The following is a 27448-nucleotide window of genomic DNA, read 5'->3' as shown; positions in this document are numbered from 1 at the left end:
GGTATGGTGAAAAGAGAGAGAACTATTCAAAGCAGAAAGAAACAGCGTAACATACCATCTGATAAAGGCCTGCGCTAGAATGCTTCAATGAACTGTTCTTTATAATTTACTCAGATCAGTAGAGACTGAGATGTTAAGTTATACATCAGGGGTTTTTATTATTATTTACAGCAGGGGGGGGAAACATTTTTCCTTTACATTTTTACACATCCTCCGAGGGTCGTACAAATTATTGAACTCAACCTCTTCTTAAAAAAACTAAAATCACAGCCCATTCATTTGGCCTTTCTTTCATGCTGTGCAAAGAACAAGCAACCTCTGAATCCAGAGATCTCACCATGACTCACGTATGCACGTGCACGGCGTGGCATGACCACCACAACAGAAAGATATGGACACAAGATGTGTGCAAATGTATTTAGTATCCTATCCATGTGAACATGATTTCAGTGAGGGGGACCTCACCTCCTCTAGGGGGGTCCGGGGGCATGCTCCCCCGGGAAGATTTTATTTTTAAATATTGAAGCTAAAAGCATCAATCTGGTGCATTTTGAGAGCAACATGAGGAGATCTATGGATACATCTTTCAACACCCATTTGAAACAGAACTGTTGGCAGATTCTTCTTTTGGGATATTTTACAAATCACTCCCCTTTCAAACTCTATTCTTGTTATTTTTAACAACTTTTTTGTTACTGTCATTTAGTATGTTATACCTGTTTTTCATTTAGTCTCTAATGTCTCGTTAATAACTATAATGATCATATCAAGGTGTGCCTTAACCTCACTGAGCTGAGGTTATTTGAGCCTCTCAGGAGAGAGCTCTCTTCCACCCAGGCGCGCTTCATTTTAGAAGTGGGGGGGCCAAAAAAAGTGCGTGTGTATGGCCCAATCCCAAACCACGCCCTACACCCTACCTCTACACCCTCCCCCTCCGTGACGGAGTGAACTCCGTGGAGTGACACATGAGGCTCCTCCTGTCAGATGGAGGGAGTAAATACAGCACAAGCTTTGGGACCAACTCCCCTCTCTCCGGCAGAGACAGGAAATGCCGTAACGGCCTAACAACGGTTTCAAATCAGCTTCTCTTTGACAAAAAATGTAAATGAATAACTCAAATAAAACTCCAAACATCTTTCATTGTGTTACTTTTTTGTAAAGCTCTTTTAGTTTTAAACCTGATGTTTATAAGCCTCTTAGTTTTTGCAACAGTCTGTAAATATACACAACTTTATAATAAAATGCACACATGTACCTTTTTCTAGACTAATCACAGGTATGATCCTAAGTTAAAAACATATGAGGTTATCATGAGCTCGTTAACATCGCAGTTTATCGTTTAGTGGTTTTGCAAAGAATGAACCACTCTCTGTTTTTGTACCGTTCTGCGTTGAAGTACCTTCTCTTCTCCGATGGTTAGCTGAACAGCTTTACCCGCCTCAATGTCCCGACAGCAAACCTCCATGCAGTCGGAACCAGCCTCTTTCTGTTCAACACGGCGGCGGTGGGGGCGGCGGGGGTTTAGGGTTAGTCGCATTGACCCGAAGACACATTTTGATTCCTAGCTTTCTAATAATATCAGGATTATTTTGGTTCTCCAAATATGTCACATGATATAATGACTGAGAGTCATCATTTTGAGAAAAAGGCCTTCAAAGTTTCCTCCTCTCTGGAATCCATCGATCTGATTGATTATTAGCAAATGATCAAAATACTACAGAGGGAAGATATTTTCGTTTGGATAACTGCACTCACGGGAAACACCGGCTGTTGTTATGCCTGCTGTGACGTTAAGTTACTCCGTTCTCCGCTTGTAATTATGCCGAAGCTTCAAACCTGTATTTATCATCTGCATTTACCGAAACAAGTTTAATATTCTGAAAGCCAAGACTTTGTTTATTTGAAATCAGATGAAAACAAACTGTAACGGACCCTGCCGTGTTATCTATGATTACTATACACCTTACATTCATAATGTCAGCGGGAGGGAGGGGGAGCGGCGCTGAGGAACAGCAGAGTGGAGTGAGAGCTGCCATCTTCCCTTTACAAGCTTCAAACATGCCTGAAGCCAGTGAGACTGAATATAACAAAATATACACAGCCAGATCAGATCGCGTTTGAGATGCGACTTTAGAGTAGAGGGGAATTATTGAAAAGGGATTTGTATGAGTTCCGCGGCATCTGCTGCTGCTGCAGAAATGTGGGGCAGGGCTGAAAAGCCCCCCCGCTTCCGGCGCCCTTGTTTCCACCTGGCTGTAAAGCTCTTTAAATTCGTTAGCATAGCTAGCTAACCAGATGCTAATAACAACAGATCTTCACTGTGCTTACAACTAAAGACACAGCCACGCAAACACTGCGGTGTGTACGGCTCCTTATGGGTACTGCAACGTTTGAAGGGCTGGAGCGGCGTTCCGGTGAAGACACATTACGCTCGTGTTGTGTTCAAGGAACCTGTCCTTGGCCAGGAAAAACAGGCACTCGCTTGTTTAATTATTTTGCGATCTAGATTTCTTCTTCTTTATTGAAGTGAGAAGTTGTCCGTCAGTCGGACGGACGGACGGATCCCCCCCCCCCCCCCAAAAAAAAAACGAAAACTCTTCGGTTCTCCACAAATTACACAAGTCACCCAAATCAGCATTAAAAAAGCGGGAGGCGCCGAAAAGCGACTAATTTGCGTCACTGAATAATACAAAATATAATTAAAAAATGGTGTGTGTGTTTGTAGGTGTGTGTATGTGTGTAAGTGCGTGTGTGTGTGTGTGTGTGTGTATGTGTGTAAGTGCGTGTGTGTGTGTGTGTGTGTGTGTGTGTGTATGTGTGTGTGTGTGTGTGTGTGTGTGTGTGTGTGTGTGTGTGTGTGTGTGCGTGCGTGCGTGCGTGCGTGCGTGCGTGCGTGCGTGCGTGCGTGCGTGCGTGTGTGCGTGTGTGTGTGCGTGTGTGTGTGTGTGTGTGCGTGTGTGTGTGTGTGTGTGAAGATTAGAGCAGTTTGTCTAAAGTGCACTTCTCTCTGCTCTGAAGAAAGATCTAGATTTGTTTAACATGGGAATCAATTGGGAGCTAGCTGGACTTGTCGTCTCTTCATGCCCTCAAGAGGCATTTCCTTTAATTTTTTATGGCAAGTTTAAAACATGTTTTTTGGAGGATTGTAAGCACTGCTCCACTCTGTTCTGAGATCAAAGCACTCTAGACTTAACGAGCTGCTCCATCCACTCTAATGTTAAAGTGTGAAAAAGTCCTCTCTACCAAGCTCCAAACTAAATTCAATATCTGAAAAAGTGTAAAAGATATCAAAGATGTGAATCAGAATTGAATAGCTGAAGGTCCTGTGATCATTTCAAAGTTGGAATGAAGTGTCAAGCTGAAAGTATGTGGAAGGAGAAGCATTTGGCGTAAGGTGTAGGAAAAGAGGATTTGAACAGTCGTCCCATCGACTTCCATGTTAAAAAAAGAGTTAAAAAGCTGAATATTTCAAAAAGTATAACATATTTTAAAAAAGTTGAAGGTTTCCCATCGATTCCTGAAAAGGCTGAATAGTTCAATATTTGAATGGTATCTGTAGCTGAAAGTAAGCTGAAGTTATGGAGAGCTAAAGTATTGGCTGAAATAATAATAACATTAAGGGGATTAAAGATTTGAAGTACGATAGTGGAATGTTGTAAACAGTATTTGCACTAATGACACATGAACACTGGGGGCTTGAATGTGTGATGAGAGAAGAAAAGAAAGTAAAAAGGCTTGGAAAAGCAGCAGAATATTTGAACTGCACATTTTTGAACTAACTTGATGGTGAATGATCTGTCGCCATGCCAACGGCATCCTCTCTGATCCAGCAGGCAGCTTCCTCTCTGATCCAGCAGCTTCCTCTCTGACCCAGCAGGCAGCTTCCTCTCTGATCCAGCAGCTTCCTCTCTGATCCAGCAGCTTCCTCTCTGACCCAGCAGGCAGCTTCCTCTCTGATCCAGCAGCTTCCTCTCTGATCCAGCAGCTTCCTCTCTGATCCAGCAGCTTCCTCTCTGATCCAGCAGACAGCTTCCTCTCTGATCCAGCAGCTTCCTCTCTGATCCAGCAGACAGCTTCCTCTCTGATCCAGCAGCTTCCTCTCTGATCCAGTAGCTTCCTCTCTGATCCAGCAGCTTCCTCTCTGATCCAGCAGCTTCCTCTCTGATCCAGCAGGCAGCTTCCTCTCTGATCCAGCAGCTTCCTCTCTGACCCAGCAGGCAGCTTCCTCTCTGATCCAGCAGGCAGCTTCCTCTCTGACCCAGCAGGCAGCTTCCTCTCTGATCCAGCAGCTTCCTCTCTGATCCAGCAGCTTCCTCTCTGATCCAGCAGCTTCCTCTCTGATCCAGCAGACAGCTTCCTCTCTGATCCAGCAGCTTCCTCTCTGATCCAGCAGCTTCCTCTCTGATCCAGTAGCTTCCTCTCTGATCCAGCAGCTTCCTCTCTGATCCAGCAGGCAGCTTCCTCTCTGATCCAGTAGCTTCCTCTCTGATCCAGCAGGCAGCTTCCTCTCTGATCCAGTAGCTTCCTCTCTGATCCAGCAGCTTCCTTTCTGATCCAGCAGCTTCCTCTCTGATCCAGCAGGCAGCTTCCTCTCTGATCCAGCAGCTTCCTCTCTGACCCAGCAGCTTCCTCTCTGATCCAGCAGCTTCCTCTCTGATCCAGCAGGCAGCTTCCTCTCTGATCCAGCAGCTTCCTCTCTGATCCAGCAGGCAGCTTCCTCTCTGACCCAGCAGGCAGCTTCCTCTCTGATCCAGCAGGCAGCTTCCTCTCTGATCCAGCAGCTTCCTCTCTGATCCAGCAGGCAGCTTCCTCTCTGATCCAGCAGGCAGCTTCCTCTCTGATCCAGCAGCTTCCTCTCTGATCCAGCAGCTTCCTCTCTGACCCAGCAGCTTCCTTTCTGATCCAGCAGCTTCCTCTCTGATCCAGCAGACAGCTTCCTCTCTGATCCAGCAGACAGCTTCCTCTCTGATCCAGCAGACAGCTTCCTCTCTGATCCAGCAGACAGCTTCCTCTCTGATCCAGCAGCTTCCTCTCTGATCCAGTAGCTTCCTCTCTGATCCAGCAGGCAGCTTCCTCCCTGATCCAGTAGGCAGCTTCCTCTCTGATCCAGCAGCTTCCTCTCTGATCCAGTAGCTTCCTCTCTGATCCAGCAGGCAGCTTCCTCCCTGATCCAGTAGGCAGCTTGCTCTCTGATCCAGCAGACAGCTTCCTCTCTGATCCAGTAGGCAGCTTCCTCTCTGATCCAGTAGGCAGCTTCCTCTCTGATCCAGTAGGCAGCTTCCTCTCTGATCCAGTAGGCAGCAGCTTCCTCTCTGATCCAGTAGGCAGCTTGCTCTCTGATCCAGCAGACAGCTTCCTCTCTGATCCAGTAGGCAGCAGCTTCCTCTCTGATCCAGTAGGCAGCTTGCTCTCTGATCCAGCAGACAGCTTCCTCTCTGATCCAGTAGGCAGCTTCCTCTCTGATCCAGTAGGCAGCAGCTTCCTCTCTGATCCAGTAGGCAGCTTGCTCTCTGATCCAGTAGGCAGCTTGCTCTCTGATCCAGCAGACAGCTTCCTCTCTGACCCAGCAGCTTCCTCCCTGATCCAGTAGGCAGCTTCCTCTCTGATCCAGCAGGCAGCTTCCTCTCTGATCCAGCAGCTTCCTCTCTGATCCAGTAGACAGCTTCCTCTCTGATCCAGCAGCTTCCTCTCTGATCCAGCAGCTTCCTCTCTGATCCAGCAGGCAGCTTCCTCTCTGATCCAGCAGGCAGCTTCCTCTCTGATCCAGCAGCTTCCTCTCTGATCCAGTAGCTTCCTCTCTGATCCAGCAGACAGCTTCCTCTCTGATCCAGCAGGCAGCTTCCTCTCTGATCCAGCAGCTTCCTCCCTGATCCAGTAGGCAGCTTCCTCTCTGATCCAGCAGCTTCCTCTCTGATCCAGCAGACAGCTTCCTCTCTGATCCAGCAGGCAGCTTCCTCTCTGATCCAGCAGCTTCCTCTCTGATCCAGCAGGCAGCTTCCTCTCTGATCCAGCAGGCAGCTTCCTCTCTGATCCAGCAGCTTCCTCCCTGATCCAGTAGGCAGCTTCCTCTCTGATCCAGCAGCTTCCTCTCTGATCCAGCAGCTTCCTCTCTGATCCAGTAGCTTCCTCTCTGATCCAGCAGGCAGCTTCCTCCCTGATCCAGTAGGCAGCTTGCTCTCTGATCCAGCAGACAGCTTCCTCTCTGATCCAGTAGGCAGCTTCCTCTCTGATCCAGTAGGCAGCTTGCTCTCTGATCCAGCAGACAGCTTCCTCTCTGACCCAGCAGCTTCCTCCCTGATCCAGCAGACAGCTTCCTCTCTGATCCAGCAGCTTCCTCTCTGATCCAGCAGACAGCTTCCTCTCTGATCCAGCAGCTTCCTCTCTGATCCAGCAGCTTCCTCTCTGATCCAGCAGCTTCCTCTCTGATCCAGCAGACAGCTTCCTCTCTGATCCAGCAGGCAGCTTCCTCTCTGATCCAGCAGCTTCCTCTCTGATCCAGCAGGCAGCTTCCTCTCTGATCCAGTAGCTTCCTCTCTGACCCAGCAGCTTCCTCTCTGATCCAGCAGATGGAGGTTTGGTGCAGCTCTACAGGACTCAGTGTCTCTGTCTCTGTTCTTATAAAGCGTCCATGCTCTGCTGCTCAGAGCCATCAGGATGAATGTCCTGAAGGTGTCTCTGCTGGAGCAGGACTGCAGACTGGAACCTGAAACCTTTGTCTCCTCCGCTGTCAGAGGGGAAACCTGTCGGAGGTTTTCTTAAATGTCTGTTCTGTTGTCTAAATGTAAATGGAGCTGCTGTGATGCCCCATGGAAAGATCTCACATTGGGCCCCACCACCAGGCCCAGGCCAGGCCCAGCAAGCACACTGCTGAGACCACACCTCCAGAACCCAACCCACCCATTAGTGCTTTAAATAACTACCATACAGGCTTGCCTCTATCTTGTAGTCCAATACTAACTGCACAATATTTACTGACACTGAGCGGTGAACAGATAACACTGTGCAGACGTGCAACATTCTGCTGCAGTGGAATTCACTATTTGATATAAACCAACACTCCTGACAATAGACCTCAATAGTCATCTTTTATGGTTTACATGCCTTTTTAATAACATTTTGGAATGGACCATTCTAAACATGAATGCATACATCCAAATAAATGTAACTTAAATATGTGGAAAAATACTGTGTTTGAAATGTTTCATTGAAATTAGATGTTAGCTTTTTGTTTTGATATATAAATATATATATATTTTGTATTCAGTCTCCCTTCAGATATGTTAAGTGGCATATCATTCAACACAATGCTGCTCACCTCCTTCAGTTGGGAGAAAAGCTGGTTCAGGTTCAGCCTTATGGGGGGACAGGGCTGCTGAGTCTAGAGATGGATCTGTTGGTCGTGGCACCAGGGGGAGGGACAACTGATTTAGTATGAATAGCTGCTGAACATGTACCTGCATTGACTAAATGTCAGCTAAAAGAGGAGTGAAATGAAAAACCTCTGCATTTTCTGTATAGATATTAACAGTACTTAATGTCAGCTTAGTAAAAAAAAACATAACAATTGTACAATGGACTACGCGTAGCTAACAGACACATTTCCACCACTCATAGACCACACCCACCTTCTCTTTGAAACACAGCGTGACATGCTGTCGCCCTTTAGTCCCTCTCTCTTGTCTTTCTCTCCTTTCTTTTCTCTTTTGAAAGCCTGACTTTGTGAGTCGTTGAGACATGGTACACACGTAAGTACTAGCATCCCTGCTCCTAACATGCTCTCACTCTCTGCTAGAAAGTGCCGTTTGGAGGCAGGACCAAACCATTACATGTAAATAGAGGGGGGTGTACAGAGGCTTTGGATAATTAACTTTTGGAAGAAAATAAGTTAAATGAATTATAAGTTTAGTCAGTACATTATCAATATAACATCTTATTAATGTTCATTCTTGATGAATGATGAAAGGTTAATTAAACATTTTTTTCTTAATATTCTAAAATTGTTTGGGCCCCCGTGGTGAGGGTGTTTGGGGTGGCCAATAGGGTGGCCAGGATTCACCCCAGCTCCGCCACGATAACACCTTTGAATCTTGAAATGTAGTCCCGTAGGAACACAGAGGTCAGAAATATACACAGATATACAAAGAGAATGCATTCCAGTCCTTCCTGCAGCAGGCAGACATCATGCCCCCCCCCCCCCCCCCCCCCCCCCCCACACATGCCTACTATAACACCTCTGTTGTGCAATAAGTCAGTCTGGTGACCCGACAGGTTGAGACAATGATAGAAATGTAGAGCAGGGTCTTCAGCTCATAGAAACTGCTGGAGGCTAAGCTGCTGGGACATGTACACGTTAGCATCAGTTGTGCTAATTAACGTTATTGCAACAATAGTTAAAAGTGGCTTTGCAGATTTGGACAGTGTTGGAGGTTATTGAGGATGCTGAATCCCTTTGTGAAAGGATCGGAGGAGAGGCATGTAGGAAACAGAAGGTTTGTAGTCACATGGTGTGTGTTGTTGAGTTACAAAGGATTATTTTCTGGTTGAAATTGTCCCACAGACCCTGTCCTTTAAGACTGAGGTGGTGTTTGAGGAGGTAGGCCTCTCTAGCAGAGCTAAAGGTGGATCTTTAAAGACTGTAGTCTCATGTCCTGTAATAAAGGAACGCTCAGTGTTCTCTGGGACAAGAAGCATGGTGCACCAACAGGAAAGGCTTTTATTATGTGTTGAACAAGTGGAAGCTGTGTCTACCAGCAGGAAGAGGTTTAGTACAGAGAGAGCCCTTCCATCAACTGAACTACAGTTATCTATGATTGTCATTATGCACCTGAACGCATCACGAACACTAAGGAACCACAAACTCATCATGCACGTCACCCAAAGCTTGCATAGGAGAGGACAGTCTGCAAAGCATGAGTCTGTCTGGGGACAATTTAGGAGAGGACAGTCTGCAAAGCGCGAGTCTGTCTGGGACACTTTAGGAGAGGACAGTCTGCAAAGCACGAGTCTGTCTGGGACACTTTAGGAGAGGACAGTCTGCAAAGCGCGAGTCTGTCTGGGGACACTTTAGGAGAGGACAGTCTGCAAAGCGCGAGTCTGTCAGGGGACACTTTAGGAGAGGACAGTCTGCAAAGCGCGAGTCTGTCTGGGACACTTTAGGAGAGGACAGTCTGCAAAGCGCGAGTCTGTCAGGGGACACTTTAGGAGAGGACAGTCTGCAAAGCGCGAGTCTGTCTGGGGACACTTTAGGAGAGGACAGTCTGCAAAGCGCGAGTCGGTCAGGAGACGCTCTCACGTAGAAAAGAGTCTTCCTCTGGACCCTCTGTCTTCAGAGAGGACGTCTCCGGACGGTCTGTCTTTAGAGAGGAAGTCTCTGGACGGTTTGTCTTCAGAGAGGACGTCTCCGGACGGTCTGTCTTTAGAGAGGACGTCTCCGGACGGTTTGTCTTTAGAGAGGACGTCTCCGGACGGTTTGTCTTTAGAGAGGACGTCTCCGGACGGTTTGTCTTTAGAGAGGACGTCTCCAGACGGTTTGTCTTTAGAGAGAACGTCTCCGGACGGCTTGTCTTTAGAGAGGAAGTCTCCGGACGGCTTGTCTTTAGAGAGGACGTCTCCGGACGGTCTGTCTTTAGAGAGGACGTCTCCGGACGGTTTCTCTTTAGAGAGGACGTCTCCGGACGGTTTCTCTTTAGAGAGCACGTCTCCGGACGGTTTCTCTTTAGAGAGGACGTCTCCGGACGGTCTGTCTTTAGAGAGGACGTCTCCAGACCGTTTGTCTTTAGAGAGGACGTCTCCGGACCGTTTGTCTTTAGAGAGGACGTCTCCGGACGGTCTGTCTTTAGAGATGAAGTCTCCGGATGGTCTATCTTTAGAGAGAACGTCTCCGGACGGCTTGTCTTTAGAGAGGACGTCTCCGGACTGTCTGTCTTTAGAGATGACGTCTCCGGACGGTCTATCTTTAGAGAGAACGTCTCCGGACGGCTTGTCTTCAGAGAGGAAGTCTCCGGACGGCTTGTCTTTAGAGAGGACGTCTCCGGACGATCTGTCTTTAGAGAGAACGTCTCCGGACGGTCTATCTTTAGAGAGAACGTCTCCGGACGGTCTGTCTTTAGAGATGACGTCTCCGGACGGTCTATCTTTAGAGAGAACGTCTCCGGACGGCTTGTCTTTAGAGAGGACGTCTCCGGACCGTCTATCTTTAGAGAGAACGTCTCCGGACGGTTTGTCTTTAGAGAGGACGTCTCCGGACGGTCTGTCTTTAGAGAGGACGTCTCCGGACGGTCTGTCTTTAGAGAGAAGGTCTCCGGACGGTCTGTCTTTAGAGAGGACGTCTCCGGACGGTTTGTCTTTAGAGAGGACGTCTCCAGACGGTTTGTCTTTAGAGAGGACGTCTCCGGATGGTTTGTCTTTAGAGAGGACGTCTCCGGACGGTTTGTCTTTAGAGAGGACGTCTCCGGACCGTTTGTCTTTAGAGAGGACGTCTCCGGACGGTTTGTCTTTAGAGAGGACGTCTCCGGACGGTTTGTTTGTCTTTAGAGAGGACGTCTCCGGATGGTCTGTCTTTAGAGAGCACGTCTCCGGACCATTTGTCTTTAGAGAGGACGTCTCTGGACGGTCTGTCTTTAGAGAAGACGTCTCCGGACGGTTTGTCTTTAGAGAGGACGTCTCCGGACGGTTTGTCTTTAGAGAGGACGTCTCTGGACGGTCTGTCTTTAGAGAAGACGTCTCCGGACCGTTTCTCTTTAGAGAAGACGTCTCCGGACGGTCTGTCTTTAGAGAGGACGTCTCCAGACGGTTTGTCTTTAGAGAGAATGTCTCCGGACGGTTTGTCTTTAGAGAGGACGTCTCCGGACCGTTTCTCTTTAGAGAGGACGTCTCCGGACCGTTTCTCTTTAGAGAGGACGTCTCCAGACGGTTTGTCTTTAGAGAGGACGTCTCCGGACGGTCTGTCTTTAGAGAGGACGTCTCCAGACGGTTTGTCTTTAGAGAGGACGTCTCCGGACCGTTTGTCTTTAGAGAGGACGTCTCCGGACCGTTTCTCTTTAGAGAGGACGTCTCCGGACGGTCTGTCTTTAGAGAGAACGTCTCATGCTCTGTTCACTTGATGTCCCCCGCTCTGTGGAGCTTCATCAGTCCCCTATCATGTCTTAGTTCTTCGTGCTATAGCAGCTATCAGTTAGCTTAGTAGTGACCCTTCATCCAGCTTTAGTGCCACCTGTTGTTATTAGATTATAACCAATATGTGATTTATCAAAAACAACAATGTTTATAGAATGACTCTCACTGAACGAAGCCACAGGTCCGCACTGCAAGGCTAACCATGGGGGGTAAATAATAACTCAGATTTACATTCGAGAGACAACAACTCCATAGCTCTTTAGATGGGTAGCTAACTAGATAGCCACCGTTAGCTAGGTTTACAGATACATAGATGGAAAGATGGACAGCGTGCTAGCTAAATGCTAACAGCACCCTGACAGGTTAGCTTGTCTCTGATTGTCTCTAAATATCAGCTCTGTGGACCTTTGTCTTCTGTCAGTGAGAGTTATTATAAAGTATCCACATGAACTCAAAATATTCACTTTTTCAGAAAATCTCAAAATACTGATTTTTTTCTCTGAATGCCGACCTTTTTCTAAAAATCTCATAATTTTGACTTTTTCCAAAATCTCCACAATTTGACTTTTCTCTCGAAATCGAAAAATTCTGATTATTTTCTCAAAATGACAAAGTCTTGAGTTTAACTTGAATGTGGAAAACAGACTTTTATCAAATTCTGAATAATAATAATAATAATAATAATCTCAAACTTTGGACTTTTTCTCAAAAAATTCAAAAATCTCAACATTTTTACTTATTTCTTAAAATAATAATGAAAAAACGAAAAAGCATGATGCTAGTGCTAACAGGAAGAGCTGAGACATAAGAGATTAAACAGGAAGCGGGGGAAAGGGTGGGGCTACATCAGGAGAAGGAAGCCCTCTGATTGGTCTGTGCTTCATGGAGACAGGAAACAGGTCCGAGTGAGACGTCCGTCCTCTAAAACATCTCTGCAGGGTCATATCCGGATGTGGAAGTTACTGCAGAACAGAAACAGAAGTTAGAACTAGATCACTCTCAACATTCAGACATGTCTCTGCTACATCAACACGTGTCCCCTCTGTGTAAAGAGACTCTCTCTTTACACAGAGGGGACACGTGTCTCTCCTACATCAACATGTGTCCCGTCCCCTGGATGTCCTGATCCATTTATATAAAAACCTGTCTGAAAATGAGCTGATCAGATATTGGCCACTTTATGATGTCATAACAGTGTTTTGGCTTGTGTATTTGTCTGTTTGGTGTTTCAGCCAATCAGAGACCGGCTCTGGATATATCTGAGACCTGGGATATATTGATGAGAAACAGGATAACAGGGGACCTTTAAAATCTCAACATTTTGACTTTTTAATAACAATTGCAAAATTCGGACTCTTTTCTTTTTATCTAAACCCGGTCCAGAACCAGGGGTCCAGAACCAGGGGTCCAGTAGAATGAAGGTCCGTACCTCAGGAAGTCCGGGGCCTTGGATACCATGTTCTCGAAGTCAGAGAAGGACAGCTTGTGGTCCCCGTCCAGGTCCGCCTCCTCCAGAGACTTATCACAGACCAGAGAGACCTCCTCGGGGGACAGGTCCCCTTTAGTCAGCTTGGTCAGTGTCTTCTGCAGGTCCTCCTTACATATGAAGCTGTCCCTGTTGAAGTCTGGACCAGAACCACAGGGTTAGAGACCAGAACCACAGGGATCCACAGGGATCCACAGGGTTAGATACCAGAACCACAGGGTTAAAGACCAGAACCACAGTCCAGAACCACAGGGATCCACAGGGTTGAAGACCAGAACCACAGGGAACCACAGGGCTAGAGACCAGAACCACAGACCAGAACCACAGGGATCTGCAGGGTTAAAGACCAGAACCACAGGGATCCACAGGGTTAGAGACCAGAACCACAGGATTAAAGACCAGAACCACAGGGTTAGAGACCAGAACCACAGGGTTAAAGACCAGAACCAGAGTGTTAGAGACCAGAACCACAGGGTTAAAGACCAGAACCACAGTGTTAGAGACCAGAACCACAGGGTTAAAGACCAGAACCACAGTGTTAGAGACCAGAACCACAGGGTTAAAGACCAGAACCAGAGTGTTAGAGACCAGAACCACAGGATTAAAGACCAGAACCACAGGGTTAGAGATCAGAACCACAGGGTTAAAGACCAGAACCAGAGTGTTAGAGACCAGAACCACAGGGTTAGAGACCAGAACCACAGGGTTAAAGACCAGAACCACAGTGTTAGAGACCAGAACCACAGGGTTAAAGACCAGAACCAGAGAGATAGAGTCTGGACCAGAACCACAGGGTTACTCTGAGGACCTGGAATCAGTCCTGAGTCCTGAGTCCTGAGTCCTGAGCCCTGAGCCCTAAGTCCTGAGTCCAGAGTCCAGAGTCCTGAGTCCTGAGACCTGAGTCCTGACCTGAGTCCTGAGTCCTGAGACCAGAGCCCAGAGTCCTGAGTCCTGAGTCCTGAGTCCTGAGACCAGAGTCCTGAGTCCTGAGACCAGAGCCCTGAGTCGTGACCTGAGTCCTGAGTCCTGAGACCAGAGCCCAGCGTCATGAGTCCTGAGTCCTGATTCCTGAGTCCTGAGACCAGAGCCCAGAGTCCTGAGTCCTGAGACCAGAGCCCTGAGTCCTGAGCCCTGAGTCCTGACCTGAGTCCTGAGTCCTGAGTCCTGGGTCCAGAGTCCAGAGTCCAGAGTCCAGAGTCCAGAGTCCTGAGTCCTGAGACCAGAGCCAAGAGTCCTGAGTCCTGAGTACTGAGACCAGAGCCCTGAGTCCTGAGTCCTGAGTCCTGAGACCAGAGCCCTGAGTCCTGAGACCAGAGCCCAGAGTCCTGAGTCCTGAGTCCTGAGACCAGAGCCCAGAGTCCTGAGTCCTGAGTCCTGAGTCCTGAGACCAGAGCCAAGAGTCCTGAGTCCTGAGTCCTGAGTACTGAGACCAGAGACCAGAGACCAGAGCTAAGAGTCCTGAGTCCTGAGTACTGAGACTAGAGCCCTGAGTCCTGAGTCCTGAGTCCTGAGACCAGAGCCCTGAGTCCTGAGACCAGAGTCCTGAGTCCTGAGTCCTGAGCCCTGAGTCCTGAGTCCTGAGTCCTGAGTCCTGAGACCAGAGCCAAGAGTCCTGAGTCCTGAGTAATGAGACCAGAGACCAGAGCTAAGAGTCCTGAGTCCTGAGACCAGAGCCCAGAGCCCTGAGTCCTGAGTCCTGAGTCCTGAGTCCTGAGTACTGAGACCAGAGCCCTGAGTCCTGAGACCAGAGTCCTGAGTCCTGAGTCCTGAGTCCTGAGACCAGAGCCCTGAGTCCTGAGTCCTGAGTCCTGAGTCCTGAGTCCTTAGACCAGAGCCCTGAGTCCTGAGTCCTGAGTCCTGAGTCCTGAGACCAGAGCCCTGAGTCCTGAGACCAGAGTCCTGAGTCCTGAGTCGTGAGTCCTGAGTCCTGAGTCCTTAGACCAGAGCCCTGAGTCCTGAGTCCTGAGTCCTGAGTCCTGAGACCAGAGCCCTGAGTCCTGAGACCAGAGTCCTGAGTCCTGAGTCGTGAGTCCTGAGTCCTGAGTCCTGAGACCAGAGCCCAGAGTCCTGAGTCCTGAGTCCTGAGTCCTGAGTCCTGAGTCCTGAGTCCTTAGACCAGAGCCCTGAGTCCTGAGTCCTGAGTCCTGAGTCTTTATGCTAAGTGGTCTCACCGTAGATCTTGAAGGCGTAGATGGTCTTGAGTTCTCGTGGACTCGTTTCACAGAAAGCGGAGAACATGTCCACAAAGTCGTTGAAGCTCATGTTCCCCAGTCCGTCCTCGGAGAAAGTCTCAACGATCCGGTCCCTGAACGGGTTCTCCTGCCGGGACAGAACCACAGAGAACCCTCTCATCAGAACATATAACAGATACCGATGCTTCATTCAACACAGAGAACTATATCATTATCTAACGGGACTGAAGCACAGGATCGGAGACAGGGGACAGTTTAAGGAACATCTTTCAGCCCCTGAACGCATCACCTCTGATTGGAGGAATAGCTCTGATGCTAACTGACAGTGATGCCTTGAAGCAGTTTCAGAATCTGGAGTCAGTTTTATATCAAAGTGAAGATCTCAGGAGCTTCACATCACCTTCTGACTCTGATGAGTAAAGAAAGAAACAAAATAGAAAAGAATACAATTAAAAAATCAAATGAAATTAAAAAATGAAAGAAATAGATACGGATGTGTGTGTGGCACCTTGAGCTCCGGCATGCTGACGATGAGCGTCGGGGGGACTCTGATGTCGGGCCTGTTGGTGAAATCCAGAGGGACTAAATGTGGAGCCAGCTCACGGTATCTGCCGTGTAATCTGCAGAAGAAGAAGAGCATAAGGTGACATTAAGCATTATGGGATGGCACTTGTTACTCAGGTTTAAAAAAGAGAGGTCATAAAGGTGAGCCTTCGTCATGGTGATCGAGATATTAACGAGCCAGAAACCTTTAAGACTTTTAACGATGAATCAGGACTGATGAGGATCTTTGTTCCACAGTGATGTCACTACGCTTCAATCAGTTCACATCTGTGTAACATCTACATGTATAGCCGACCTCCGGACAGGAAGTGGATCCACCAATCAGCTGGTTGGGATCATGTGACCTGTGATGATTTATTATTATTATTAGAGGATGAACTCACCGCAGGATCTCCTTCCTGGTGAAGAAGGTGCAGTCCTGTAAACAAACAGACACAGAATCAGCCAATCACAGAGCTGCATCTGATCTAACAGTATACAGCTCAGCCAATCACAGAGCTGCATCTGATCTAACAGTATACAGCTCAGCCAATCACAGAGCTCCTATCAGCTCCTCTTCATCTTAATTAGTGTGCAGGATGTCCAGATGCTCGCTAAGCTGCTGTTGCATCATCTTCATGTATTTATATTATTATATATTCATATCTTTATATATTTATATTATTATATATTCATATCTTTATATATTTATATTATTATATATTCATATCTTTATATTGCAGCACCTGAAACGCCTCCAGCTGCTCGTCGGTGAAGGTTGTTTGTTTGTTTCCCATCGTGTTCGTCTGCCTCTCCCATCACAGAGCTGCATCACACTGATCCTCCTCCTCTTCCTCCTCTTCCTCTTCCTCCTCTTCCTCCTCTTCCTCCTCTTCCTCTTCCACCTCTTCCTCCTCTTCCTCCTCAGATCTCTCTGCTGCTCTTCATCCTCTCTCCTCGATGTGTTTTCAGCTGATGGACGGAGGCAGGGTTACGTCTGGGTGCGGGGAGACAGCGTGATGCGTTCAGGGGCTGCTGGGGGAAATGGCTTTCACAGATGGAGGTGCAGCGTGTGGAATCTGTGTTAACCCTCGGGGTCCTGGATTCATTTTACATCCTTTTTTTTATTCCTTATATTTTTATTCCTTATATTTTTATTCCTTATATTTTTATTCCTTATATTTTTTATTCCTTATATTTTTATTCCTTATATTTTTTATTCCTTACATTTTTTATTCCTTATATTTTTTATTCCTTATATTTTTATTCCTTATATTTTTGTTATTGGATTTTTTTCTTGGGACAAAAGTTTAAGTACATTCTGATGGAAGATATGACAAATTAATCATACAGCTTAATACATTTTTTTAAATATATATTTGTATTAATAATTAATAATCAGTTATTCTTCTAAAAATGTTTTGTATTTATTTTTTGTTTGTCATTACATTCATTGTGTCTTCGGTTAGAACAGTAATATCAACAGCAAACAGTTTTAAAGCATTTTTAAAGTGATTTCTGTCTTTATAATATTGTAACATTTTGAACAGTAATATGAACATTTTTAGCATTTTTGAAAGCTACTTATGCCTTAATAATATTATATTCTATAACACATAGGTTTGAGCAAGCTCTCTGATTGGTCAATAGGCGTGTTTGATTCCACGATCAAACAACGATCAAATAGAACGTGCCCAATCACAAAGTATCCAGTGGCCTACACACGCCACTAGCCTACCGAAACTACTTCCATGAGCCTACATCGTGTGGTTTCCATAGCAACGTTTAGCGACACACAGCCGTTACACTGTTATATGTTGTCTCTCATTGGAAATCGGTAACTACAAAATGTCAGATTTTAAAGTCGATAGTATCAAATGCAGCACTGAGATCGAGCAAGACAAGAATAGAGACAAGTCCCTTGTCTGAGGCTATTAGAATGTCATTTGTGACTTTAACCAGAGCTGTCTCTGTGCTATGTTGTGTTCTAAAGCCAGACTGAACATCTTCAAATAAATCATAGTTTTTTAAATAATCACGCAGCTGCTTTGCGACTGCTTTCTCAAGAATTTTTGAGAGGAACGGAAGATTAGAAATAGGTCTATAGTTGGCTAAAACCTCTGGATCGAGGTTGTGCTTTTTAAGAAGCGGTTTTATCACTGCTACTTTGAATGATTTTGGAACATAGCCTGATAATAAAGACATATTCATAATATTTAATAAAGAAGTGCTAATTAATGGAAAAACTTCTTTTAACAGCTTAGTTGGAATCGGGTCTAAGATACACGTTGATGGTTTAGAAGAGAGAATCATTGAATTTAATTGTTCAAGGTTTATGGCTGAAAAGCATTCTAGTTTACTATCTAGTGTAATATTAGAACTTACGTTTCCGGGAGCTGTTGATAATACTATACTGGTCAAAGGCAAGAGGTCATTGATTTTGTTTCTAAGAGTAACAATTTTATCGTTCAAAAAGCACATCAAATCATTCCTACTGAGTGCTATGGGAATAGAAGGCTCAGTCGAGCTGTGGCTCTCTGTCAGCCTGGCTACAGTGCTGAAAAGAAATCTTATTCTTATTCTCATCTATTAATGAAGAGTAGTATGCTGCTCTCGCTTTACGCAGTGCTTTCTTATATTCATTGAGAGTAATATGCCAAATTAAACCAGATTCTTCAAGTTTAGTGGAACGCCATATCCTTTCAAGTTGTCTCGACGTTTGCTTTATTTTGCGGGTTTGGGCATTATGCCATGGAGCTAATCTATGTTGTTTGATTTTCTTCTTTTTCAAAGGAGCAACAGAGTCTCATTTTATTCGCAGCGCATCTGTAGCACTATCAACAACATGATCAATTTGGGGGGGTGTACATTTTGTATAAGTTTCCTCCCCTACATGCAGACATGCTATCGAGTTAAGTATTGGTGGAATCTCTTCCTTAAATTTGGCTATAGCACTAACAGATAGGTTTCTGCTGCAGGAGCTTTTGGCTAATGCTTTGTAGTCTAGGAACAGTACTTCAAAAGTTACTAAGAAATGGTCGGATAAAGCAGGATTATGCGGTTCGACTAATAGTTGCTCAATTTCAATACCATAAGTCAGAACAAGGTGGAGAGTGTGATTATAGCAGTGGGTTGGTTTATTTACACTCTGACAGAAACCAACAGAATCTAATATAGAGTTAAATGCAACAGTAAGGATATTTTTATCATCGTCAACATGAATATTAAAGTCACCTACGATAATTACTTTATCTGTTTTAAGAACCAAAGCTGATAAAAACTCAGAGAATTCTGATAAGAATTCTGAATAAGGACCTGGTGCACGGAACACTGTAACAAATAAGATTGGCTGCAAAGTTTAACAATACAAATATTTATATTCATATATATAAACAACAATATTTTCTACATCCGTGCTCTCATCCAGCTGCAGAGCGAAATATTCACTAGCTCTCACTTGCTCCAAAAGCTGAGCAGATACTCAGGTCCACTCTCAGTAGCGGCAGCTCGATTCTCATTGGCTTGAAGGGCGGTCGTGTGATTTAAAAAATAAAAAATAAAATAAAATATTAATAAATAAAAAATATTGGAGGCCCATTTCCGCCACTTGAAAAAATTAAATCCCCATGAAAAGTCATAATAATGAGATAAAAAGTCGAAATAATGAGATAAAAAGTCATAATTATGAGATAAGAAGTGCGCATGCGCTGCAGTGGCGCTGTCTTCAGAGGTCCCTTCATCACCTTGCTGCTCTCCACCATGCAAACGGCATCTTGTCCTAAATAAGGTGTAACTACTCTGGTCTTGAAAGAACAGTACAGTACGCATCGAACCGATGTCCACAATCACGTTTATTCTCTTCTTTGCACAATCATGAAACACAGTGAAAACGTGTTTGCCTAGTAGACCAGCAGAAGAATTACGTTATCACATCGTTGACACTTTTACCGCACACAAACACAATATAAACATCCGGGGCAAGGGGTCACATGACTTCCGGAAAGACAACTCTTATCATTTTTACAAAATAAAACAAAGTTCAAGCATACATTAAACACTCTTCAAAAAGGACAAAACAATAATAAGGGACCTTTGAGCGTCAGCTACGTAAGGTAACTATTACAGGTGACTTTTGTAAATGTTAGATGTTACATATAGCCTATATTGCAGCTAAACAACAATGCAGTTCATAGCTTTGACATTACCTGTTATGAACAATAATATTGCCTATAGTTTTGTGGTAACGTTCACGGGTTAGATTCTTAGGCTTACAACTCACAGCAGCAGTATGCCTACTGTACACTATTGTCATTAGTGGCGTGAACGTTACCACAAAACTATAGGCATATATATTATAGTTCATAACAGGTCATGTCAAAGCTATGAACTGCATTGTTGTTGTTTAGCTGCAATATAGGCTAAATGTAACATCTAACATTTACAAAAGTCACCTGTAATAGTTACCTTATTTAGGACTAGATGCCGTTTGCATGGTGGAGAGCAGCAAGGTGATGAAGGGACCTTTGAAGACAGCGCCACTGCAGCGCATGCGCACTTCTTATCTCATAATTATGACTTTTTATCTCATTATTTCGACTTCTTATCTCATAATTATGACTTTTTATCTCATTATTTCGACTTTTTATCTCATTATTTCGACTTTTTATCTCATTATTTCGACTTTTCATGGGGATTTTATTTTTTTCAAGTGGCGGAAATGGGCTTCCATAAAGGACACATAGATTGATAGATACGCAGTTATTAATTAATTACATCTAAAAACATAATTAAAAAAAGGTAACTTTTGCTCAAACTTTGCGTGACCCCCTGGCGCCCCCTGGGGGTTCAGGGCCCCCACTTTGAAAAACACTGGTTAGAGTATATCGATCAGAGTGACTGCTCTTCTCTTCAGAGGATCTCTGGCGAGTTGGTTAGAGGATACCAATCAGAGTGACTGCTCTTCGCTTCAGTGGATCTTTGCTTCATCAGAATGGCAGGAAACGCATGGAGGTCAATGGTGAGTAAAAGCAGTTTTTAAAGCTTTAACTAACATGTTATAAACGTGTGAAACACAAAGAGGAGTGTGTGGTGTGTGTATGAGGAGTGTGTGTGTGTGTTGGCTCTGCTGAGAGTCTCTAACTGCGTTTATTAGCATGTTAGCATCTCTTAGCTCAGTGTGTGTCCTTCAGACAGCAGCTGATGCTAACGTAGCTAACAGAGGCTAACTGAGGATATGTTCATCCTGAAAACACATTTCATTTAAAAGAACCAGTAAAGAACCAGTAAAGAACCAGTAAAGAACCAGTAAAGCAGTGACGGAGAGGGTTATATAAGTGATACAACAGAACAGATAACTCTGTTGGTTCAGAGCTGATGCTAACGGGTTATAATGGGAATAAATGAACTGTGACTGGTTCTCTGACTGGTTCTGGTTCTGGTCCTCAGTTCTCAGTTAACAGAACCTGAATAAAGATCTGTTCTCTGACCCAGGACCAGGTTACAGAGGTGATGGTTTGAGGTCACCTTGCTGGGAGAGAAACAGTACAAGTTCAAATAAAGATTCCTGTGAGTCTTTCTGCTCCAAAGCACCTGTGAGAGGTGCTATACAGATTAATATAGCACTTAACTAAGTATACAGGTTCATAAAGCACTTAACTAAGTATACAGGTTAATAAAGCACTTAACTAAGTATACAGGTTCATAAAGCACTTAACTAAGTATACAGGTTCATAAAGCACTTAACTAAGTATACAGGTTAATAAAGCACTTAACTAAGTATACAGGTTAATAAAGCACTTAACTAAGTATACAGGTTAATAAAGCACTTAACTAAGTATACAGGTTCATAAAGCACTTAACTAAGTATACAGGTTCATAAAGCACTTAACTAAGTATACAGGTTACTAAAGCACTTAACTAAGTATACAGGTTCATAAAGCACTTAACTAAGTATACAGGTTCATAAAGCACTTAACTAAGTATACAGGTTACTAAAGCACTTAACTAAGTCATGAATACACACCTGTGAGAGGTGCTATATTTAACCAATAGCTCACTTCAGGCCGTGGTATATGCTCAGTATATCACAGCTAGGGGGCGTGGTATATGGTCAGTATATCACAGCTAGGGGGCGTGGTATATGGTCAGTATATCACAGCTAGGGGGCGTGGTATATGGTCAGTATATCACAGTTAGGGGCCGTGGTATATGGTCAGTATATCACAGCTAGGGGGCGTGGTATATGCTCTGTATATCACAGCTAGGGGGCGTGGTATATGGTCAGTATATCACAGCTAGGGGGCGTGGTATATGGTCAGTATATCACAGCTAGGGGGCGTGGTATATGGTCAGTATATCACAGCTAGGGGGCGTGGTATATGCTCAGTATATCACAGCTAGGGGGCGTGGTATATGGTCAGTATATCACAGCTAGGGGGCGTGGTATATGCTCAGTATATCACAGCTAGGGGGCGTGGTATATGCTCAGTATATCACAGCTAGGGGGCGTGGTATATGCTCAGTATATCACAGCTAGGGGGCGTGGTATATGCTCAGTATATCACAGCTAGGGGCCGTGGTATATGGTCAGTATATCACAGCTAGGGGCCGTGGTATATGGTCAGTATATCACAGCTAGGGGGCCTGGTATATGGTCAGTATATCACAGCTAGGGGGCGTGGTATATGCTCAGTATATCACAGCTAGGGGGCGTGGTATATGGTCAGTATATCACAGCTAGGGGGCGTGGTATATGGTCAGTATATCACAGCTAGGGGGCGTGGTATATGCTCAGTATATCACAGCTAGGGGCCGTGGTATATGGTCAGTATATCACAGCTAGGGGGCGTGGTATATGCTCAGTATATCACAGCTAGGGGGCGTGGTATATGGTCAGTATATCACAGCTAGGGGGCGTGGTATATGCTCAGTATATCACAGCTAGGGGCGTGGTATATGGTCAGTATATCACAGCTAGGGGGCCTGGTATATGCTCAGTATATCACAGCTAGGGGGCGTGGTATATGCTCAGTATATCACAGCTAGGGGGCCTGGTATATGGTCAGTATATCACAGCTAGGGGGCCTGGTATATGCTCAGTATATCACAGCTAGGGGCCGTGGTATATGGTCAGTATATCACAGCTAGGGGGCGTGGTATATGGTCAGTATATCACAGCTAGGGGGCCTGGTATATGCTCAGTATATCACAGCTAGGGGGCGTGGTATATGCTCAGTATATCACAGCTAGGGGCCGTGGTATATGGTCAGTATATCACAGCTAGGGGGCGTGGTATATGCTCAGTATATCACAGCTAGGGGCCGTGGTATATGGTCAGTATATCACAGCTAGGGGGCGTGGTATATGGTCAGTATATCACAGCTAGGGGGCGTGGTATATGCTCAGTATATCACAGCTAGGGGCGTGGTATATGGTCAGTATATCACAGCTAGGGGGCCTGGTATATGCTCAGTATATCACAGCTAGGGGGCGTGGTATATGCTCAGTATATCACAGCTAGGGGCCGTGGTATATGGTCAGTATATCACAGCTAGGGGGCGTGGTATATGGTCAGTATATCACAGCTAGGGGGCGTGGTATATGGTCAGTATATCACAGCTAGGGGGCGTGGTATATGCTCAGTATATCACAGCTAGGGGGCGTGGTATATGCTCAGTATATCACAGCTAGGGGGCGTGGTATATGGTCAGTATATCACAGCTAGGGGGCGTGGTATATGCTCAGTATATCACAGCTAGGGGGCGTGGTATATGCTCAGTATATCACAGCTAGGGGCCGTGGTATATGGTCAGTATATCACAGCTAGGGGGCGTGGTATATGGTCAGTATATCACAGCTAGGGGGCGTGGTATATGCTCAGTATATCACAGCTAGGGGCCGTGGTATATGCTCAGTATATCACAGCTAGGGGGCGTGGTATATGGTCAGTATATCACAGCTAGGGGGCGTGGTATATGCTCAGTATATCACAGCTAGGGGGCGTGGTATATGGTCAGTATATCACAGCTAAGAAAAACACACACTCTAATTTAAATAGTTTTTATTAGTAAATAATGATGTTCAAAATAAAATAGCGCCTCCGTTGCCTTCTGCACGAAACATAGTGCGAGGTGGTTGCTATGCAACAACACTAACAGCTAGCGAACATATTAGACAGAGAGCGTTGATCCATTATTTGGCTGTTTATTTACATTAATGTGTATGTTGCTGTTTATTGTGCATCCACTGAAAACCTGTCCAGCATCAGTAGCATGGCTTACGTGGTGACTTGTATAGGTTGAGGTTGGTCGAGGCTGTTGCTTGGCGTGGCGAGAATATTGCTCCACTTTCTCCGGTCCCAGAGATTGGGCTTCCAGTAGCTCTGGAGAGAGCTTTCACACCTGTGGCCACTAACGGTCATCATGTCTCTGCTTTGTTTCAAGACCCGCATCAGAAAGCTTTTGAATGGTGGTACTTTTCCAGTTGGTCTACCTGCTCTTCACGGAGCTCTGCATGTTGTAGTTTAGGTGCTCTCTGGAGATAGGCACTGCTCAATCCACTCCTCCATAGTGAGACCCCCCCGGAGGTCCAAGCTAAGTAAGGGACAATGTGCAGCGAGGCGGTCATTATGGGTCAAAGAAAACCGACAGGCAGATCAGAAACAGTCCGTTGTTACCGTTTGAACTACGTAGCAACGGCAGGATCTGCTTCCATAGCGTTTTTGAGGACCTCTTTGATTACAGGTTTGAAAACATCGCTGCTTGCTTTAACATTAGCACAGTTCATGATGTCAGACCTTGGAGAGTATCTAGATATCCCTGCCCTGATGCCAAAGGAACTGCACTCTGAACATGTGTCGCCGTCTGATGTCTCTGTCTGGACCGCTGCGTCAAAAGGAGGGTTTCTGCCCCGTTACTTCTCCGCTGCTTCCTCGTCTCAGTTTGTAAAGCAGGCAGTTTGCTTTTCAGCCCAACTGTATACAGCTTTTCTCAGACGCGGAGGGATACTGACTTGTTGTGAAAAGTAACTACAAGTCTACCCGTGGTATACGCTCAGTATATCACGGCTAAGAACCAATCAGATTGCTTGATTTGACTTGAGATAATGAAATGTTGTTGACAGTGTGTTGTGTTAACGTTGACCTTCTTCATGTCTCTATAGCTGTCTCAGGTGGTGGGGGGCGCGACGAGACCCCTGACTGCTGCTTTCTCCAGGAGAGGGGTGAGACACACACACACACACACACACACACACACACACACCCAGAGGGGTCAGAGGTCACACACCCCTCTGAAACCTTATCCCAATACTACTCCTCGACTCCTCTCTTCCCCTCCTCCGGGACTTGACCCGGAAATCCATCAAGACACGCCATGTTGAAGGACGTCCCAACGGCTGAGATGCACACGGAGGAGTCGAGGACCCCTCTCTGACCCCTCTCTGACCTCTCTCTGACCCCTCTCTGACCCCTCTCTGACCCCTCTCTGACCCCTCTCTGACCTAGGGCTGGGCGATATATCGAGTTTACACGATACATCGTGGATTGCACTCCATGCGATGTCGTAAATGACCACATCGTGAACATCGATTATTATGTTGTCAAATCAATTTCCCGCCGCGGCCAAAATGAGCTTTCCTTTCTCCCTCATAGACACAGTCACACACGCAGGCACACACGCAGTCACACACGCAGTCACACACGCAGGCACACACGCAGGCACACACGCAGGCACACACGCAGGCACACACGCAGTCACACACGCAGGCACACACGCAGTCACACACGCAGTCACACACGCAGGCACACACGCAGGCACACACGCAGGCACACACGCAGGCACACACGCAGGCACACACGCAGGCACACACGCAGGCACACACGCAGGCACACACGCAGTCACACACGCAGTCACACACGCAGTCACACACGCAGGCACACACGCAGGCACACACTCAGGCACACACGCAGGCACGCACGCAGGCACACACCCAGTCACACACGCAGGCACACACGCAGGCACACACTCAGGCACACACGCAGGCACGCACGCAGGCACACACCCAGTCACACACGCAGGCACACACGCAGGCACGCAGGCACACACGCAGGCACACACGCAGGCACACACGCAGGCACACACGCAGGCACACACGCAGGCACGCACGCAGGCACACACCCAGTCACACACGCAGGCACGCACGCAGGCACGCACGCAGGCACACACGCAGGCACACACGCAGGCACACACGCAGGCACACACGCAGGCACGCACGCAGGCACACACCCAGTCACACACGCAGGCACACACGCAGGCACACACGCAGGCACACACGCAGGCACACACGCAGGCACACACGCAGTCACACACGCAGTCACACACGCAGTCACACATGCAGTCACACACGCAGGCACACACGCAGGCACACACGCAGGCACGCACGCAGGCACACACGCAGGCACACACGCAGGCACGCACGCAGGCACGCACGCAGGCACACACGCAGGCACACACGCAGGCACACACGCAGGCACGCACGCAGGCACACACCCAGTCACACACGCAGGCACACACGCAGGCACACGCAGGCACACACGCAGTCACACACGCAGGCCCCGTCTAACTTGCACACACACATTACACACATGCACAGTGACAGAGAGCAGGGCTCCACATTATAAATGGCCCGCTGGCCCTGAAGCACTATTTAGACCCCCCGGGCCAGCATAACGTACTTTCCACTTGCCCGCTCGGGCCACTACAAATATTGCTTTAAAAAAATAAAATGGTCCAGTGGTATAGGTACTTTGACAAGCAATGTAGTTAAATTGTTTCGTTCATTAACACTACACCATAGCGTTTCGTGAGGCGGTTGTCGTTGTTGGGTGAAAGGCAAACAGCTGTTTGCTGCAGAGCCAGCGCGAGCAGGCTCCCGTTTGCCCGTGAGCGCCGGGCAAAAAACTATCTTCAAATAAAAGAAAGTCACCGGAGGAGTTAAAGGAGAGTGACAGGGAGCATGAGAAGAAGAGGGAGAGAAAGTTTCAGCCAGCTTGATCGATGGAGCTGGCTTCTAGTGGTGCAGTGACGCGTCCTAAAACCCTTTTATAATCTATCGATTAGATTTATGATTCGAAAATTATAAAAGTAGGGTAGACATGTGGAGATTATCCGGCTGTGTCAAAATGTGTTTGTGTGCGTGGTGGCTGTACTGCTCCAGCCGTCTCCTTTGTGTTTGTTTCCCCCTGTCTGTGTTGTTTGTGTGTGCGTGGTGGCTGTCACTCCTGGCTCCCGGCTCAACCTCCACTCACCTGCTGCAATCAGCTGTGCACCCTCCCCGACTACACACCTGCTTTCCATCAAGACATTTACAACGGCATATCAACGGAGGCTCCACAACCTTTCTCCGCCAGATCGTCAAGTATCAGCCGTATCTCTCTCTCTCCTCCGGTACACAGCACCGTAGTGTGGAGTTGCATTAGGTAACGCGAGATACGGCTGATACTTGCGCATTAGTTTCTGTTATGGATCAGTATCAACAGTCCTGCCAGTAACGTTACTATATTATCAATGCTACTTTAGTTATAGCCTGATATATGATAGCTAACTTCACAATGTTGTGATGTGACGTTAGCTAACATTCTGTAGCTAACGCCGGTCACTCACCAAGATAGCTGCTCTGTTCTCCACTGGTTCTCCACACACCACAGCTCCATTTCTCTCCCATGGCCGTTATTTCTTCTAACCCTTGGCTGCTCCTGGTCTCTTGGACGCCTAGCAGGCTCATCATTATAAGGTTGTGGTCCGTCATATGCATTCAAATATTCATGTTCAACTTCTTCTGTGTCTTCTGTGTCGAAACTAGCATTGGGATCCATGTTTATTAATACGTTACACCGGCCGCTCTCCCCCTTGTGTCCCCCGTGTTACGTCACACGCGGGAGGTCACGAGCCGAGGCTTTTTTATGCGGAAGTGAACATTTCTTACTAAAACGATGCCAGATGTCACTGTAGTTTATATTTCTGTATATCTTTCTGAAAAACTTGTGTATTCATCATTTTCCTACACATTTATTCACAGGTGTCTTTAACCTGGAAGCTGCTCTTTAAGTATTTCT

The 27448-nt window shown here is 46.4% G+C and overlaps 2 protein-coding genes across 2 annotated transcripts in view; one reads left to right on the top strand and one right to left on the bottom strand.

Moving 5' to 3' along the window:
* Positions 1–11790: 11790 nt before the first annotated feature.
* Positions 11791–16385, bottom strand: LOC307027159 (calcium and integrin-binding family member 2-like). Its single transcript, XM_079695352.1, has 6 exons — positions 16083–16385; positions 15741–15775; positions 15302–15413; positions 14773–14920; positions 12545–12740; positions 11791–12077 (listed from the first exon to the last, which is right to left on the bottom strand). The coding sequence occupies exons 1-6, from the start codon at positions 16131–16133 to the stop codon at positions 12056–12058; spliced, it is 564 nt and encodes a 187-aa protein (XP_079551478.1). The 5' UTR covers positions 16134–16385; the 3' UTR covers positions 11791–12055.
* Positions 16386–20247: 3862 nt separating this feature from the next.
* The window catches only part of LOC307027158 (isocitrate dehydrogenase [NAD] subunit alpha, mitochondrial-like), a 42797-nt gene continuing 35596 nt past the window's right edge, over positions 20248–27448 (top strand). The window contains exons 1-2 of the mRNA XM_079695351.1: positions 20248–20353; positions 24496–24555. Coding sequence (XP_079551477.1) covers positions 20327–20353; positions 24496–24555 — 87 coding nt within the window. The 5' untranslated portion in view covers positions 20248–20326. The remainder of the gene's footprint in view (positions 20354–24495; positions 24556–27448) is intronic.

The sequence above is a fragment of the Notothenia rossii genome (genome assembly GCF_949606895.1).
Source record: "Notothenia rossii genome assembly, contig: scaffold_71, whole genome shotgun sequence".
NCBI lineage: Eukaryota > Metazoa > Chordata > Actinopteri > Perciformes > Nototheniidae > Notothenia > Notothenia rossii.
The sequence above is the reverse complement of the archived record's forward strand: the minus strand, read 5'-3'. Positions and strand labels throughout refer to the sequence as shown.

Excerpts from the sequence above, each read along its gene's own strand:
- LOC307027159 (XM_079695352.1), bottom strand. The coding sequence starts at position 16,133 with ATGGGAAACAAACAAACAACCTTCACCGACGAGCAGCTGGAGGCGTTT. Across the intron at positions 12,741-14,772 it reads CTACGCCTTCAAGATCTACG|ACTTCAACAGGGACAGCTTC; the intron begins GTGAGACCACTT and ends GTTCTGGTCCAG. Across the intron at positions 12,078-12,544 it reads AAGGCCCCGGACTTCCTGAG|TAACTTCCACATCCGGATAT; the intron begins GTACGGACCTTC and ends TCTGTTCTGCAG.